Raw genomic sequence first — 19335 nt, 5'->3', positions numbered from 1 at the left:
AAACTCAGGTCTTTGTAGTTTAAGGTCAATGTTGGGGTGAACTTTAATTGTGTACCTAAGCTGGTAGAGTGCTTGCCTCACATGCACAAGGCCCTGGACTACCAAAAAAAAAAAAAAAAGCTTTTTGTGTACCTAAGTGATTCACAATAAAAGCACCTAAATAATACATCTGTGTGATCAGAAAATTTATAAACCATCTAAACAAATCAATAGTATGGGAACAAAAAATAAATGAGGCTTGTGGGTAGCAAACACTTTCCTCTCAGTGCTCTCTGTAGTTCTGATAAATGGAGGGAGGGCAGTGGGTGATGCCTTCTCCAGCACTTTCTAAAAAAAGAACTGACCCCAAATCCTAAACATTTCCCAAATCTTAACAAGAATTCAACTTTGCAGTCTCATGTTGGGGTAAAGAATTAACATTTCCCCCATAAACATACATTTTAAAAGACTAATTGCAAAATAATCTTTCACATTTCATTATTCCTGATTAAAACTGCCTTACTCTCACAGAAAAAGATTTGACTCTTCCTCTACAGTTGACGTGTGAGGAGTACCTCGGAAATGCTGGACCCTGCACACATACCGTCTGACTGGCTCCTAGATTTTTGTGATAGGATGTGGGCATTTCTTTTTGCTTTTCCCATGTTTTCTGCATTGAACATAATTTTTTTATAATTAAGAAATAATAAAAAATGCTATTTAAAAATAAATTCTCACAATTGTTCCTAGCTCTCTAAGACAAAGCCCTGCCCTTTTCTCTAGATAATGGTCAACCTCTCCTTTCTTCTCAACCGGCCCACAGGGGTCACCTCAGGAATGGATGAACACATAGTTCTGCCATCTTCCCCGCCACTTGCTGGTCCAGAATTCTGACCTCTTCACCATTTCAGTATCTCCCATCCTCAGCCTTACTTGTTCTCAGTTTCCTTCTTTCTCCTTCAAATGCCTCACTCCCACAAACAACACATACCATGACCTCTCACAGACTCAGCTGATGCTGACTTTTGGAGCATGGGTAGCTGCACACTAGAACCAACTAGTTCAGGCTGTTTCTGAGGGGCAGACCCTGTCAAAAAGGATGTCTGTCTTGGGAATGGGGAACCAGGAACACCTCTCAGCCTACTTGTTACATTACCAATGTCCTCTCCAGACCAGAACTGTCTCACTTGTCCTTTACCATATACAGAGGAAGTGCCCAGAAATGCTTGCTAAATTAATGAGAAAGGACCCTCTGTTCCCTGCACTGACCATTCTCCTGAGTGGAAATGGCAACCTAAGTGGATGTACAATGCAAGTCTGTTTCCTCTGCTGGGACATACTGGCTCACCCCTATTCACCTTCCAAATCAGAATCCAATACCACTTCTGGAACCCTTCCCTCACACTCCAGGCCAGGTCTTTTAGTTACATCTTCTTATAGCATCAAGTGAATTCCTCATGGCACCTATCAAAAGTACACAATTACTTAGTAGCTTACTTCCCACCAGGAAATACACTACATCTATTCTGCTAACTCCTGTACCTCCGGTACCTAGCTCAATGCTTGGAATATAATTGAGACTCAATAATCAGATGTTAAACAAATCAAAGGTAAAAGCGTGAAGGCCTTCTTTTCCACCTTGTAAGGGTGCAGTACAGACATTTACATTACTAACTAGTTGAGCACAACCACCTGCAGTGTTCACTGCTAAGTGTTAGCAATATGAAATATACCTAGCTTCCCATATGCAAACTTCACGAGGGCAAGAACTTCATTCACTGCGAAATTTCTAAAGCCTATCATAAGGTAAGCATGAAAACACTTAATGAACAAAGACAAACTCTCTACTCTTAAACTTCCAAGATTCAGCCAGGTGTGATAGCCATGTTTGTAAACCCAGTTACTTAGGAGACTTGCAAGTTCGAGCCTGAGAAATTTAGCCAGACTCTGACTCAAAACAACAAATAAAAAGGGTTGGGGATGTATCCGAGTAGTGGAGCACTGGCCCAACATGTGCAGAGCCCTGGATTCCATCCCTAGAGCCACAAAAATACATCAGTAAATAGAAAAATGGATGGATGAGGAAAAAAATGCCCAAGATTCATTTTGTCTCTTACTTAAAAAATCACATTGTAACTGAGTTCAGGAAGCAAGAAAAGCTGTGGATTCAGCTCCAGAACTCTGAGTCACACCCACTATTAGCTGACTTTGTAACAGGGGTCCACTTCAAGATTTGAATATAGCTCTGAGGCTTATTTTTTAAAAATAAGCCCGTTTCCCCTTCCTCTTCCTCTCCCCCTCCCTAACCTGGGGGCAGGGAACAAGATTACCTTGAGTTACCTGTGCTCCACAGGAAGGCGATATCCCCCAGGGATCTAGGAAGTGACTATCTCCTAAATTAACAAGTGAATGTTAACACACAGTAAGGGCACACCTGGAATGCAGCCTTTGAAGAGCTCCTTTAATCCCCCTGTTCCTCCTGAAGGGGAGAACCACAGCCTCTGGGACAGAAGTCCCCTGTGTTTCTCCTTTGCTAGCAAAGCAATAAAAGGTCTTTCCTTTTCCTTGAAACCGAGTCCTTATTACTGAATCAGCACTAGGGACAAGGACCGAGCTTTGGAAGCCACAGGTTCCCACACAGAGGTACTTTTGCTCTCACATATAATTAAACTTGAAATTCAATCCTTGTTCGGTTTAGATGTACCTTCATAGGGAAAAGAACCTTAACAAATTCCTGGGATAAGACTGGGTTTGTAATTAGCATAGTGGCTCCTAACACTCAGGGACAGCAACACTTTGAAAGTCTCCTCAGCACATGGCTCTCTACCTTTATGAGTACAGAAGTCAACCTTTCCCTTCTTCCCCACAACAAAGTGCTCCATATACCATTTCAGAGGGCTCATGGGCCCCCTGAGGCCAATCCGGGTCCCAGGTTAAGAAACCTTGAATCAGGAGGTAGAGATTTATACATTCCAGTTTGCTATTTTGGAAGAAGTGCCAATTCAGTCCAGAACACCTCTTTTGGTCACTCATTGGTCATAAATCTGTCATAGAAAATGGACAATGTGCTCTTAAATTATATGCTGGGGAAGCTGGTCCCTGTTTGGTCTCTATAACAGGCAATGCCATCAAGGATGGAAAGAATCAGAGTGCCTACTGATATAGCCGGGAGAGAGGTGGTACAGTCACGTAAGAGTTGAACTTAGTGCAGGTGACAGACCAAGGCTCAAGTCCTGGCTCTGCCAGTGACTTACTGTGCAACCAAAGCAAGCTGCCTAATCTAAGCCTCAACTCCATAAAAATCAATGGTCCTTAGGAGAACTATTGTTATGAAGGACAAATGATACAAATATGCATATACAGTGCTCAGAAGACAAACTAGCACACATCAAGGTCTTTTCAATAAACAATAGTTATTACTTGTTGATGATCTTACTATCTGGCATCTTTTCCTGAATCAAGAGAAGGAATAATTCTTTGAACATGTGCTGCAAACAGTGAGTCATTGGAACAACATCCATGTAACAAGAAAAGTATTAAACAGGTTGCCCTTTGGAAGAGGAGCCGATTTCCAGGTCTGGCTTATGCATGTGTTGAAAAGGTCAGAACTGCTGCAGGGTTGGAGTCACAGGGAGTTCAGGGAAGGCAGGAGGTTGAATGTTGGTTGCTTTGCATGTTGTGTAGCTGAATGGTAGGGTTAAGTAAGAAAAGGGATCCAGACTCCAAAATCCTGAATGCTTTGGGTAGTAGAATTAACAGGAAGCTAAATAAAGAAATCTGACACACATCTATCTTCTTGCTTAAGAACGCCTAGGGTAAGGAATTGTGCTTTTCAGTTGCTAATTAAAAGAATCTGTGATTTACATAGGATTTTTCAAGATAGTAAGAAGCCTCCACAGGGTCTATTTTATTTATTTTATTTAATCCTCTAAACAACTTTCTGATGTGAGTAGAGCAGGGATTATCACCTCGCTTCGAAACCAAAATTATAGGTAATCAGGTCGAATGGAAGAAGTTGGAGACCACCCCTGGGAGACTGGAATGTCAGTGTCTCCAGAGCCCTTGGATCACCAAGGTTACCTGCCTGACTACCCCACCCAAAAGGCTGCAGACAGGGAGTTGCTATTTAATGCCTCTGTGCCCCTGCCAGCTTGAATCACTTCATTTGGCCCTCCCTGCTGCCCTTCTGCTTCTCATCTTTCTGTCATCTCACCAGCATCTCCTGGGCCTAGTCACATGGGCCTAGCCACGTAGACAGGAAGGAAAGAGATATGGGGGAGAGAAAAACCCTGATCTATAAAAGATGCAGGGTGCACTCACTTCTTGGGATAGCAGAACGCCAGCCATGGCCCCCTTCTCCCTCCCAGGAGAAGTCTGTGTTACTACCTTTAAATAAAACCTGTTCATATGCTTGCCCTGGCGTGGTTCTCTGGTGTTATACTTCAACATCTGAGGAAGCAGAACTTGTCACCAATAAAAGGTGTATCAACTTTACTGATAAGGAATAGAGACCTAGATAGATAACTTGTTCAAAGTCAAGGACCCAGTGTTGTGGCAACACTAGCACAAGAATACAAATCTAGGGTGACTCTCATTCCACAGGTATCTCTGTTAGCACGCTGAGTACTATGTAAGAACATTTATAAATGCTTGTTGACGTGTACTGACTTTAAGGACTGTACTCTGAATGCCCGGTCAGAGGATGTCAAAACAGGATAGGCCAAAAGACCAGTGGTGTTTGAAGGATGTGTGCAGCAGTGATTTTAAAGACATCATCTTATGTCTCTCTCACTACAACAACCCTGCTGTGCAACCATCCAGGGTCATGGGTCATGCGGCAGAGGCGCAGTCAGGATAGGAGCCAACTCTTTGGAACTCCATGGCCTGCGCTCTTAACTGCTTGAAATGAACAAACATTTCATTTAATTTCTGCATTTTAAAATCTGTTCAAATACTTTACACTCAAACTCCTTGAAAGATCACAAAACAAGTAAGGAATTGTTTCTATTACCAGAATGTTTTTCTAAAATACAAGAAGAAAATTAACAGTGGAAGCCACAATAGGTAAGGACCAAGGGAGATGAGCTTATTAAAGAAAGAAGGGAGTGTCACGGCTGCCCGTGCAACAACTGGCAATATTTACGCTTTGTTACAGAGAAGAAGGCACTGCTCGAGTTTTCCCATGAAATTCATTGCTAAAAGGCAGGAACAAAGAAACAACACTGCAGTCTGGTCTAGTTAAAAGGACATCTGAATTTAGCTACAGTGTATAGAGTAGGTTTCAACTCTGACACAGGCTGAACTGCCTAGATTACATGATCAACATTCACCAAAAGGGGGCCAATACAAAAGCAGCTTTTGTCCCGTTCATTCAATCCTTCATTTATAGCAAAACACAATGTCTGTAAGCACTGACTTTAGAGTCTGAATCTCCTCGGATCCAAACCCAACTCCATCACGTACTAATACCCCTTGAAAATTTACTTCAATTCTCTTAAGCATCAGTATACATCTCTCTAAAAGAACCTCAATGGTCACTGTAAGGATTAATTCACCATGTGACTTCACACTTGAAGTGTGACCACATCACGAAACAAGACTGATGAAGTCAATACCTCATGGGGTTAACAATACTAAAGTATACTAATCACAAATTATCTGGAAAGACAATGAAGTTCAAATAGTATTGCTTTTAGCAATAAAAATATCCCCTAAGGGCAAACACTACTGAATGCCTAAAGTTTTTCTGCTTCTCCAAACAACAAATGGTTAAAACTTCATTAACCTAGATAGAGATAATGCTATTTGGTTTTTGTAAACTCTTTGCTTACAAGTAGTCTGAAGTCTAGTACATTCACTTTTTCTTTGAAATATCAAACTCCAAGGAAGCAATGGTTTAGAAATTCCATTTTGCCTCAGGCAGAATTCTAAGCAAGGAAACACAAACAAATCAGGTCCCATTATTCAGGTCTGATCTAAGGAACTCACTGAGCCATCGCGTACAGCATGGCTCTTGCTTCTTCCAAATGACTATCACACATCAAACTTGTCAAAAATCCTTACACAGAACAAAGAGAGCGCTTTTCAAATTTCTTGAATCAAAAATTTAAAACATAGGAATTAATTTTTTTTAACCACCCCCCCGCAACACACTATGCATGACATAGTTATGAGTATGAAAATGTTTTGGAACTCCCAGGACCGTTTGTGATCTGAAACGATCTATTTGAAGCTGAAGTGGCTATTCTATCAGCAGCTGAATTTTTCTACCTCAGGTCACTGACCCATAAAGGGAGAGAACGCAGTGGACAGCAAAGTGAGTCTTGATGTATGTTAAACTGTATATTAACAACAGGGATTCTAACTCCTCAAGAAATAATAGATTCCATAATAAGCTCACACTTTTAAGGAGAAAGAGGGAGAAGGGGAGAAGTGAAAGGTCTGGAAAAAGAAGTAAAGAGGCCCACGTCAGGCACCCAGATTTACAGAGAAAGGAAAGACTTGTGGGCAGAAAATGGAAGTCTTTCTGAGCAACACACCCATCTGGTGGTCACTGCAGATACTGCCACACCAAATTTAACTCTCAATACACTTTTGCGTAAGAGGTAGCAGAATGGAGCATTGGGAATGTAGAATCGCAAGTTCTAGTAGGATTCCTGTCACTGTCCCACCAGTTCCTTTTGAGAAAGTTACTTGACTTCCATAAGCTTCGTCTGCACACTTGGTATGCCCTACTTGATAGGATACTGGGAGAAAGAACTAGATGCTTGTAGGAACCACACAAATACTAGAAACTATAGCAATAAGATCACAACGTTAAAACACAACAACGACCAAAGAAACTCATTTGTTTCCTAGGCACCTGAGGCAAATTCTCCTAACTCCCACCTTAATCAGGGAATACAACTAAGTAAACCAAGCAACAATTTAAAAATAATGGAATAGGATATCAAAAGGTTGCAGAGTTAGTTTTCTTTACAAAATTCAATGCCACGAAGTTCAAGTATTAGCTTCCCAACCATTCACAAATCATGGAGTGCCCTTTCCATGTCCAGATGATCTAGAGTATTCTCTGTGCACTTGCCAATGACTCTTTAAACTGAACTGGCACACAATTACTGTGAATTATCACTCTAACAATAACTGGCTCAACTACTATCTCCATCTTCCTTAATATTTCTTGGTGTTGGAGCCAAGTGCAGTGGTGCATGCCTGTAATTCCAGTGGCGTGGGAGGCTCAGGCAGGAGGATTACAAGTTCACAGCCAGTCTCAGCAACTTAGTGAGGTCCTAAGCAACTGAAAAAGAAGACTCTCAAAATAAAAAAGGGCTGGGGATGCGACTCAATGGTTAATTACCACTGGGTTAAATTCTCAGTACTCTGGTTCAAATTCTTGGTATTTAACTGTAAGACAACACATCATCACTGAACTACAAATTGTAGCTTCTTTTTTTATTTTTGCAGGAAAACCCCATTCTCTCATGTCTTGGCGAATCTATAGGCTTTCCATGCTGTCACTGAATTTCTAGAAAAAAATGATTATTTCGTCTAAAACATGTGAAAATAGGGAGAATCATCCAAAGTGTACCCCAAACACGCGAAGTTCTCCAGGGCTGGAAGGAATTATTTACCTATGCACAAAATACACGTGCTACAAAGACACACTGAAGCCAGCTTTGCTAGCCTTACCTCACTGTAAGCACTGCAAGGGAAAAAAGAGATATCAGATACCTCTTATCTGGACTATGGAAATAAAGGTATTCGTGCATTATTAACGTATTTCAAGCTAGTGAAAATCCAGGATAAAACCTCTAGCTAGAAGATATTTTTAAGTCTTGCCCAAATCCACCTTAAGCCTTCCTTGTAAAATACTTTAGAAAAACTCAACAGCATATTCATTCATTGAAACAGTATTTACATTCCAGACCCTCTTCTTGGTGCTAAGGATTCAGTAGTCTCTTTGTTGGAGGACCCCCACTGCAGGAGTGGAAAATCAGACAGAGTATGAGATAAGGGCATAAAGGGCTAGGGAGGCTGCTACTTTAGATACTGTAACTAGAGAAGGCCTCTGATATCTGAGCTAAAGACTGGATTAAGTGACAGTCCATACAGACAGCTAGGAGAACAGGATAAGCCAGTGTAAAGGCCAGTGGGGAGAACAAGCTTGGCATGTCCAAAACCAGTGAGGAGGCCAGCGGGGTCTGAAGTTGAAAGAGCAAACAGAAAAAGCAGCACAAGATCCCAGGTCAGACCTTGCGGGTCATGCACATGACTGGACTTGCAGAACGTGGCAGGAACTCCTATGTTCTGTTGTAAAATAAGAAGCCACAGGCGGGGGGTGGGAGTGAAGGGGCAGGGTATCTTATTAAAATAGAAGGGAGACCAATAGGGTAAAGGAAGGGACTGAGAGGGGGGCTGAGATGCGGAAGTATCAGGAAACAAGATCTACCAAATTATGATGTCCATTAAAATAACACTTACGCCTATAATAGTAAACATATAATTATGTGCTAATTAAAGTGGCAGTAGTAGTAACAATAACAACAACAATAGAAGGGAGATCAGTAAAGTTAGAGCAAGTGGATCAGGGGAAGCAGGAAGGGAGGCAACGAAAAGGTCTTAGGGAATGAGAACCATCAAATTGTGTTATTACATGTGCAAGTGTGGCACAGTGAATCCCACTATTATGTACAATTATAATCTCTCTCTCTCTCTCTCACACACACAGTCTTTAGAGAGTTTTAAGCAAGGAAAAAATGGGATGGAGAAAAGTCAGGGAGCGGCCACCATGTAAACAAGAAATGGTGGTGACAGTGAGATTGGGCTGTAAGTGAGGAAGGCTGATAAGAGTCAGGATATACCTTAACCAGAGTCTGGAATGTGGAGCGAGAAGATGTTAAGTGTGAGAAAGAGAAGTCAAGGATACAGTGAGGTTTTTGGTCTAAAAAACCAGACACCACTAACTAAGGTAGGGACACTGAAAAAGGTGGTTTTGGAGGGAAGACATTAAGAGCAAAAAAAGGGATAGCGCCTTCTTGTGTGCTGAGCCAGGTTGAGGTAGAAGAGTGACTAAGAATCTCAGAACTCACTTGATCCTATGCTCTGTGAAAATCCATTTGCTCTGAACTTATTACAGCACAATGTCTGATGCCTGCTTGAAAACTAGAGAGGAAAAAATAGCAGCAGACATTATTTCTTTTCAGTCACTGTTCACTTTAAATTATGCCTTCTATTGTTTCTTGGGTATCCTCCCTTCAACAGACCAGGAAAGAAGTCCCACCTGTATGTGGAGGTCTCAGATTCAAGTACCTCTTAAGGGCCCAAAGTCATATTTACTATATATGTGTGGTCATTAAAACTCTAGGGGCTGGGGTTGTGGCTCAGTGGCAGAGCACTTGCCTAGCATGTGTGAGGCACTGGGTTCGATCCTCAGCACCACATAAAAAAATAAAGGTATTGTCTACAACTGAAAATATTAAAAAAGAAAAAAACAAAACAACAACCACCACCACCAAAAATCCAACTCTAACGACATGGTTCCATATCCTTGGGACGCTGATATATGAGTTTACACATATTAGCTTTGAGTTACTTTCTTTTGGGCACATGCATCTCTTTTTTATTTCAGGCTCATTCAAGTATTTGAACATTTCTTGGGTTGTATTCTGTCTAGCCTCCCTGTGTTCAAAGAATAAAGGTTGTCTGTGTTAGCTCAGTTTGATACTTAATCAGAACCAGCAGTTCAGTATTATTTTATAGAAGAGAAATTGAAACTTTACACAGGGGTGAAGTCACTCTGAATTCTGGGTCAGAAGCCCCTGCTCTATTTTGTAGATAGTGAAGCTACCCCAACATCTGCCTTGACACACGAATCCTAGTTCTATTCGAGAGTATGATTATGTCTTACGTACCTTACATAAATCCAAATATAATTATTCTGCCTATCCCTGCCTCCACCCTGAAATTCCGAACTAAACCTCCAATTATTTTTTTTAAAGACAACTTTACTGAAACATGAGGAAAAGAAGGTAATGTATGTTTTTACCTTAAAAGGATTATACATGTCATGAAAGCTGTATGAAGTAATAAAATCAAGTGGGTTTTCTCATGTATGAATCATTTCATTTTAGGAAATTTAGGGAACTTCTGACTGTAACAAATGCTGAAAGTTAAAGAACAATGCACTAGAAATCATAAAAGTCAAATTCTGCCTCTAACTAGCTGTATGTTTGAGGGGCTACGCTTTTGCTATGTTTTGGTTTGTCTTCAAAATGGGGATAGTAATACCATTCCTAAAATTCAGGAAGAAAAAAATTTAATGACTATATAATATACACAGTCATCCCTCAGTGTCTGTGGGAGACTGGATTCAGGATCCCACCTGGAGAGCAAAATCTGAGGATGCCCAAGTTCCTTCTGTAAAATGGCATATCATTTGCATATAATCCACGCATATCCTCCCATATACTTTGAATCAACTCTAAAACTAGTTAACACCTAATACAATGCAAATGCTATGTTTATAGTTATTACATTGTATTGCTTAGAGAATAATGACAAGAAAAAAAAGCCTATACATATTCAGTGCAGACCTAATTTTTTCCCCTGAATATCTTCAATCTGTGGATAAACGCAAAGATGTGTAACCCATGGATACAAAAAACTGACTGTATATGAAAATATTTTGGAAAGAAAAATGTGATGTCGTACAAATGAAAATATCATTATTTACCATAGATTATGCATCCCTAATCAAAAATGCTCTAAAATCTGAAACTTTTTGAGCACCAAAATGATGCCACAAGTGGAACATTCCACACACCTGACCTCATCTGATGCATCGGTCAGATGCACTAAAAATAGTGCATAAAATTACCTTTGGCTTATGCATATAAGTTGTACATAAACAATGAATTTGGGATTTAGACTTGGGTCCCATCCCCAAGATATCTCATTATGTATATGTGAATATTCCAGAATCCAAGGAAGATTGGAAATACAAAATACTTCTGTCACCAAGCATTTGGGAAAAGGGATATACATGTTACAAATGTTACCAGTTTCATCAGGAAAAGTGAGACATTAACTGAACAAAAGAATCTTAATTAGTGCAAACATTATTTTACCTTCATGTTACAAGCTAATTCCATTAGTTTCTTTGCATTTTCTTCTGAGCGGTATCTTTTAGGAAGCTGAACTCTGAAGAACTTCAAGGCACCTTCAAAGTCTGTCAATAGCAGGTCATCCTTGGAAGTCTTGAAGACAGAAAAAAAACACAACCATAGAATAAAAAGGTTTGCTATGTAGATACCTGGGAAGCTTTTATAATCCCAGCATTTAACAAATCCCCAGAAGATATTTCTTCATGTTTAGCCACCTATGCACTTTCACCATCAGGGAAAACACCAGAGCATAGCAACTACTTAGAATGAAACCAAGACTAATAGAGCCAGGGTGTGTATCAGGTAATTCATCTTATGAATAAATACGTACCTTTAATAATCCAAGGGCCACATTAAAAATAACACTTATGCCCTGAAAGATAAGATTAAAAAAAAATCTTCAGTATTTATGTGTTACATATGTGGTTGGTCCTCAGAATAATTCAGTTTTAGAGAAATTATGAAAATATAAGTTAGGAAATGAATTATCTCAGAAAATAAAAATTGCAGGGTCATCACTGAAAAGTCCCTTAAAGTAAACCATTCTATTTTTCTCAGAGAAGAGCTTTTCTAGCCCTATTCTCATATTCTATAAGAAAAAAATGCTTCTCCAAATTAGACCATGATTTCAAATAAAAATATGAGAATTATAAAATTATGAATGACTAAGAAATAACTCCTGTGGACTTGCCTTGTATACTGGGCTATCCCAATCATAGTACAGAAATTCAGTGCACCCTATATCCCAGAACTGTATTTGCTCCTGGCTCCTTCTAGTCTGCCTCCTCTTATCTTACCAATCTGGGAATCATGGAGGCAAAGAAAATATGAAGGAGGCATTAACATCTGTGATCAAGTTAAACACTTAGCCTCAGTTTCCAACACTAATATCCTCCTAAGGGTTTTCTGAGATAATTAGTTGCAAAGTTTATGTAAATTACTTAGCAAGCCACCTGGCCTTTAGTAACTATTTAACAGATGGTGTTTCTAATTATGAAAAACTAGACACAATTTAAAGGCTGTAGATCAGAAATTGATTACATAAGTTATGGCACATCCAAATAATGGGGTACGGGGTAGCAAGTAAGAATAATGGCTTGTTGGTAATAAAAGAATGTATCAGGCTAGCTAACAGATACAAATTCCCTATGGATTTTTGTATACTTTGATATGCCATAATGAAACAAAAAGGACAGTATAGGCATGTGTGTGTTTACAGATGTTCAAGTATATGAAATGAAAAAAGAGAACAGTGTACATAGCATAATTATGTCCTAAAATATATACATACTGAACCATAATATGTTATATAATGTCACAAATGGAAAAACACGGTATCCCATATAGAAATTATGAAAATGTACATGCACACACACAAAAAAAAGGTTGAAAGAACACACACCTAAATATTAAAAGTAGTTCACTTTTAGTGGGACCAGAAGTATTTTAAATTTTTTTGTGTACGTTTTAAAGTTTCTATAATAAACATTTTTATAATTAGTTTTTTCTTAAACACACACATATACTTCAAAACCCAAAACTCATAGCAAAGGTTGTTCTTTACTCTGTATCTATCTTCTCTTAAATAATGCACTCTGAAGGTTTAGCAAATTCCTATCAAGCTTTAAAAGAAAAAGGGGGCGGGGGATAGCGGCACAGTCATATAATGCAAGTTTTGGCCAATTTGTAGATCTCTTAAAAAGAAGGGAAGCACTTGCCACCCACCCCACTTCCGGCCTGAATAAAAGATATGATGGCTGGAGCTCTATTCCATGTAAGGATGAGACCATAACCTTCAGCCTTCTTTTACCCGAGAAAGAAACCTCTGTTATTTAGTCACTGTTATTTTGAGTTTCTTTGTAAAATGCAGCCAAACTTAATTCTAACTAATACAAACGTCTAATATATCTTTTCTTAGCAGAGAGCACTTCAACAAATGTGAGGAGTAGTATTAGCCCAAGAAAGATTCACTTCAGAATGGATTTCCCAGCAATAAAATAACATAACTGAGAACAAACTCTTGACAGAGCTGACACAGAAAGTATGCTGCAAACAAGAGTCAAAGTGCTGTGGCCTCTGATACACACCTCACATAAAAGCAGGTCGATGATATGGAAGACCATGTAGAGAGGGAATTTTGCAGTGAAAAGTGTAAGAAACCACTGGGAGGCATACATGTGTGCTTCAAGGCTGATATCCAGGAAGTGGTTGTACAGGTCAGGGATGTATTCCTGAAATAGCAAACTAATTAGTTTTGGGCACATGTGTAGCTATCCTACTCCCTCTTGGGAGGCTCATAAATCTGCCAGAAATAGGCCAAAAAAGTCACATACTTGTGTTTTTCTAAAAATCTCTGAAAGGCTCAGAAGAACACTTATCATCTAGTATTAAGCTGGCACTCAGCTCTCTTTTCCAGACCACAAACCAGTTCTAAAGAGAGAAGGAATCCCACATGGTGACAAGTATTTGGAAAGTCAGTTTTTCTTTCCAAGATCTGAAATGTCTGGGAAAGTTTGTTTCACTTTTGTTATGAGATTCCTAGCCAGACAGCTTCAGAGTCATGGTGAGCACTTTTTGACTGAATGTGCTGTGACAAAGGGCCTTACGAAGTCATTTGCTCTTTCGGCTTTTTTTGGGACTGAAAACTCAACTTACACCACCAGTTTCACACTGTGTTAATCTTGGCCTCCTTACCATAGTGAGAACTGACACACCAAACCTGGTCTTTATCAGGGGCGATACTGAGTCCTCAATCTAGTGCTCCCTCGTCCTGCTCTTTTTGTTCAAGGCAAGCTGGTTTCTTTCTTTACCTGCATGAGGCGTTCCAACTGGGAAAATTTGCAATGCAAATCTTCAAAGTTTTGCTTGAAAAGTTCCCTGAGACCATAGTCAAACATGATCTTGACCAGAACACTGAATGCCTGTTCTTCAGGCATCTGTAACAAATAGGCAACCAGGGGAAAGTTACAAAACATAAACAAAAGTTTTCTCAGTATAGTAAATTCACCCTTCTATTGTCTTACCAGGAAATGTAGTAGTTTGCAGAACCTCAGGTCTAAAGTTTTGTTTACTCAGCCAAGAAAGTTCAATGATGCCTACTCTGTGTCAGCACTGTGCCTGTCCTCAAGGAGCCTCCCGTACAGCTAGGATATAGTAACTGTAATATGAATTAGGTAGAAGGATCAGTGAGAACACAGGACAGCAAGATCTGCATCTGCCAGAGGGAGTCAGGAATAGGCTTTGTGGGGAGGACAGGATTTGAGATGAGTTTAGGAACAGGCTGATACACAGAGAAGGTTTCATCTTTCCTAAATCACAAGACCTCCGTTTAATCAATGTACTTCCCTTAGCTGTCATTACTTTCTAGTAAAATTATTTTTCTTCTCCATCACTATTGAAAACATAGCTTGTTATAAAAGAACATTACACATTCTAAGGCTTACAGTAACACTTGAAGTATCAAAGGAATGTTTGCAGTAAGGCTAAAAGTGCTATAAAACCCCTATTTTATGTTTATTTATAAATACATGTTTAAAATGATCTATTTATAATAATACATACATCTTCATAGTTTTATGGAAAAATATTTCCCTGAGAATCTAGCAAGATGTCTCATTTTCAAAACAGAAAAAAAGCACTGACAATGTTATTTAAGGCTTGGTGTGAAGGCAACAAGTCTTCCAAAAAGTTGAGAAAGTGGGCGTGTTTCTGTGGAATGAGAAGAAGGAGGTGGGCTGAGCACAGAAAATCACTGAGAATAAAGACCAAAGAGCAAACCAGATTAAGCAATAAATGAGAAAAACATAGCAGATTATTCAAAAGATCAGATCTTTTGAGGTCTTCATCACAGAAGGCAACTTCACTTTCCCACCTGTGAAAGAGAAGTGGCCTGACCCACAGAGCATTTCTGGTTCCCCTCACACTGAAACAAGAATTGATTTTCACACTGCAGCAGGCCAACAGGGAGTTCAAACTTAGACGGGGAAGCTGGGAAAGTCACTTCCCATGGGTTATAATACTTAAGTGGGGATGTCACTGGACTGAGGTTGCAAAAGAAAGAAACCACACAGGCTCGTAGACAATGGGGGAAAAACTGAATGTGGACTATCACATTATTGAATCAACATGGCATTTTTGGATGTGATCATTATATTATGGTTACGTTGCAGAATGCCTATCCTTACAAGTCACATGCTCAGAAGTATCTTGTTGTTTGCTACTTCCTTTCAAAAAAATAAATTCATGGCACAAGCTTGCCATCCCAGCAGCTCAGAAGGCTCAGGCAGGAGTATCCCAAGTTCAAAGTCAGCCTCAGCAACTTAGCTAGGCCTTAAGCAACTTAGCAAGATCCTGTCTCAAAATAAAGAAGGGGCTGGGGATGTGGCCCAGTGGTTAGAGAGTGCCCATGGTTTCAAACCCTGGTATCAAAACAAAACAAAACAAAACAAAACTCAGTAAGTTTTTTCTAATAAAAAATAAAATGTGTGTGTGTAAGAGAAAAAGAGATGCAGAGAGAGACAAGGGGAAATCAGTGTGGAAACACTAAATGGTAAATTAGATGGGGAGTAGTCTATATGGGTGTTCACCTTTACATTTTTCAACTTTTTTGTGACTTTAAAAGAAAATAAAAAATCTGAAGGGTAAAGACCTTTGTGAACAAATGCATGAATAAAATGGCAATAAAGCAAGCCAAGTTCTCCACCTTCCTCCCACCCTAATACATAAATCCCCAAACAAACATTAACAATAGTGGCTGCTTCAGAGACAACAGAGTATCCCCAAGGGTCCAACTAATACTAAAATCTACCCAATTTTCCTAGTAATAAAAAGGAAGTCTATCCTTATACTGGTTTTCAACACTGTCATTTATTCTCACCATGTTTCTCTTGTAGTTTCCAGATTACAGGCATTAAAACTCTAAGAGTCTGGCCAAACCTAAAATAAAACTATCCTCTAGCGTATGGATAGTATAAGCTAAGTTCACCAGGTGTTAAGTCAGCGGAGACCCAATTACTCACATGGAGAAGCAGCACAGCAGCAAGAAATGACTGGCCCTGACAATAGCCAATCTCTTCATCATATACAGAATAAGCCTGAGGAGAGGGGGAAACAAGAAATTTAAACGAATGCAGTGATGCACTGGCCATGGTCGCCCTCTAGGATCTTGAACACAGGAGTCTGGACGATGCCACCCATACTCCCTGGGGCTTTCTGCTGGCCAATGAATGATGTCAATTCCTCTTTCCAATTGTAATTCTTTCTTTATATAAATAGAACTGTCATCACACCCCTTCCTGTGGAGTGGAGAAGGTTAAGCAAAAACCATCTGAGCACTGAAAAAAGTTCTAAAAACTTGTGATTGCTCATGCTATATCCTGGAGATTCCCCTCTTCTCTGCCTGAAAAAATGCAGTCTTCTCCCTCTCTTCTCTGTACTTCTGTGGTACTTGTTACATATGCATGGTTATCACAGCACTTACCACACAGCATTTTAAACATCCATCTTCTCTCTGGATTGTAGGCTTCCTGCGGCCTGGGGTGATGTCCTATTCAACCTAGGCAGCACCTTACACATAGTAGGTACTAACACTGTTAAATGTTACTCGTTTTTCTTTCAGGGAAAAAGTCTTTTGGCAAAGACACCAAAATATAATTCTTTCCATAAGATTGGCAATAACTTCTGATAAGGGGGTTCCCTCTGGAATCCTGATTTTTATTTTTCTTGGCAGCAAATTGATTACTACCTATCTTCTCTGAACATTTCTTAAACAGACTATTGATTTCTAACATTCCTTGTGGTTTGTTCTCTGGTTCTTTAGCTGTTTTTCAGAGCTTTGTTTTTATGATTAGTATTGGCAGTTCTAACATAGAAAGGACAATCCCTACAGATTCAAGATGTTATTCCATGTTTAATAAATTTAAATGCCTTTTTTTTTTTTTTTTTTTTTCGGTGGTGGTGCTGGGGTTTGAACCCAGGGACTTGTGCATGCTAGGCAAGCACTCTACCAACTGAGCTACATTCCCATCCCTCCCTTTAGTTTTTTGTGCCAAGGTTCCTGTGTCCCAAGAAAAAAAATCTAAAGTTGGGCATATTTAAATTATCTCTTAGCAAAATGTGATGCCAGTTCTTATCAAATGACAATCTAGTTCATATGTAATAGATTTTATCAAGAGCTTTTAGCGAAACCATAGCTTTAAATATATATGTAATTATGTTTTCATAAATTCAGGTAGAATTGAATGTAATCCTATTAGACTTCCCACTTTATCACAGCTTATCTGATGAGAGGACTACAGGAGAGAAACATATACTTTCCAAAGACAGGATGAGCAAAGAGGGCTTTAAGAAATAATCTGCTTATGATCCAAGGAGATACCATTTTCCACCTAACAAATTAATATAAATTAACAAATGTTAATGCCAAAGTTGTTAAGACTGTATTAAAAACTGGTAGTAATATATCCAACACAGGTCTTTGGGAGGCATTTTGGTAAATAAACACTATATCAGTGTGAAGAATATATATAAATTCAATATGCTAGTAAACTTTTGTGTATGTCTCAAATTTTCACAATAAAACTCTTTTTAAAATAAATTCTACTTTGAGACCTATTTTTTTGGTGTACCTGACAGACTATGACATGGAGGCTAACTGGCAGCTGGACATTTAGACTGTGAGTTAAACTAGATTTGAGAACACCTGTGCAGTTGTGATAGCTGCTGCTTTTAGGTGGAAGGGATCTCCTAGGGGAGGGGAGGGAAGAGAAAAGAGAGGGAGTTGGTGATGTTGTGAGAGGTGAGAATATGACCAGCCAAGAGCAGAGAGCTGTAGGGAAGATCGTCAAGAGATAGGAGCCGAGGCTGGACTGCAGAACTAAGATGAGGGACCAGGGACAGAGAACACAAGGTTTCTTTCTGGGACATCTGTAATAAGGTGAGGAATGGCTGGAGTGACTACTTAGGTAAAATACAACTAAGAAGTGGTTGAAAAGGCCAGGTGCAGGCCTGTCATCCCAGCAGCTCAGAAGGCTGAGGCAGGAGGATTCCAAGTTCAAAGTCAGCCTCAGCAACTCAGCAAGATGCTGTCACTTTAAAAAAAAAAGACAGGGGTTGGGGTCTGGGGCTGTAGCTCAGTGGTAGAGTACTTGCCTAGCACATGTGAGGTACTGGCTTCAATCCTCAGCACCACATACAAATAAATAAATAAAAATATTGTATTCATCTAAAAAAATAAAGAAAAAGAAGTGGCTAAAAGGATGATCAGACAAGATTAAAAATCTGAGCTGTGTGTGTCTTATGTGTAAATTAAAACTAAATTTAAGAAAAATTTCTCTGAACTCTAGCTATCCTATGAATTCATATCATCTAATTCATCATTGGAGCGTCTATCCTTTATTGCTAGCCAGTCCTAAAACTAGTTGTTAGCTTTGCCTTCTCCATCATAAAATTCTAAGTTCCTTAAGGACATGTCTCATGTCTTTACTATATACTATATAATTGATGTTAAATAATTACATGATTAATTCTGAGGGGAAGAAAGACTAAAACCTAGTTTTAACAACAAGTCAAAGTTGAAACACGGATCCTGACTTTTTCTTTTATCTCTATATCTCTGATGTATCATTTTATTTTTGAAAACAGATTATTGAAATGGAATATCATTTTCTTTACAGTGCTCAGGTACAGACCTTTTGACAGAATTCAGTATTTTCCACCAGTTAGCATGCTGCAGTGCTATAAATCCACCTGGCTGTGCACTGGTACTTCCCTCTGTTGGACCATACCCAAGGTGACAAGTTTAGCACATATAATGTAAATGCTGCAAAGAAGACTGCAATGTTACAGGGCTCTGAGGTTCTTAATATAAAACCAACTTACAAAAATCTCTCCTACTAATTTCTAATTATTTCCTGTTCTTTCATGAGTCTAAAATTATATTGTTGCCTGTGATTTTGTAGTTTTTCTCTCTTTTTTGCATTCTTGACCATCAAATACAAACTACACTTTGTAGTCATCTTTTATATAATTTCAAAGAACCTCATTAAAAAGGGAATTTTTTTTCCTGACATGAAATACCTTGCATATTTTATATAAGGAATCTTGTCCATCTCCTCCTGTGTCCTTGAAATAGTCATGTGCTGGAAATGTCCGGTTAATATCCCGGGTGATAGCACTGTCCTGGGGAGACTCCTGT

The 19335-nt window shown here is 39.2% G+C and overlaps 1 protein-coding gene across 5 annotated transcripts in view; it reads right to left on the bottom strand.

Moving 5' to 3' along the window:
- RABGAP1 (RAB GTPase activating protein 1) overlaps nucleotides 1-19335 on the bottom strand; it is a 150235-nt gene that overhangs the window by 15912 nt on the left and 114988 nt on the right. For all 5 annotated transcript variants that reach the window (XM_079113766.1, XM_079113769.1, XM_079113768.1 and 2 more), the window contains 6 exons: nucleotides 19218-19331; nucleotides 16160-16234; nucleotides 13952-14077; nucleotides 13229-13372; nucleotides 11473-11514; nucleotides 11106-11234 (listed from right to left, as the gene is read on the bottom strand). In XM_079113766.1, coding sequence (XP_078969892.1) covers nucleotides 11106-11234; nucleotides 11473-11514; nucleotides 13229-13372; nucleotides 13952-14077; nucleotides 16160-16234; nucleotides 19218-19331 — 630 coding nt within the window. The remainder of the gene's footprint in view (nucleotides 1-11105; nucleotides 11235-11472; nucleotides 11515-13228; nucleotides 13373-13951; nucleotides 14078-16159; nucleotides 16235-19217; nucleotides 19332-19335) is intronic.

The sequence above is a fragment of the Sciurus vulgaris genome (assembly GCF_902686455.1).
Source record: "Sciurus vulgaris genome assembly, chromosome: 15".
NCBI lineage: Eukaryota > Metazoa > Chordata > Mammalia > Rodentia > Sciuridae > Sciurus > Sciurus vulgaris.
This window is presented reverse-complemented; position numbering and strand designations above follow the sequence as displayed.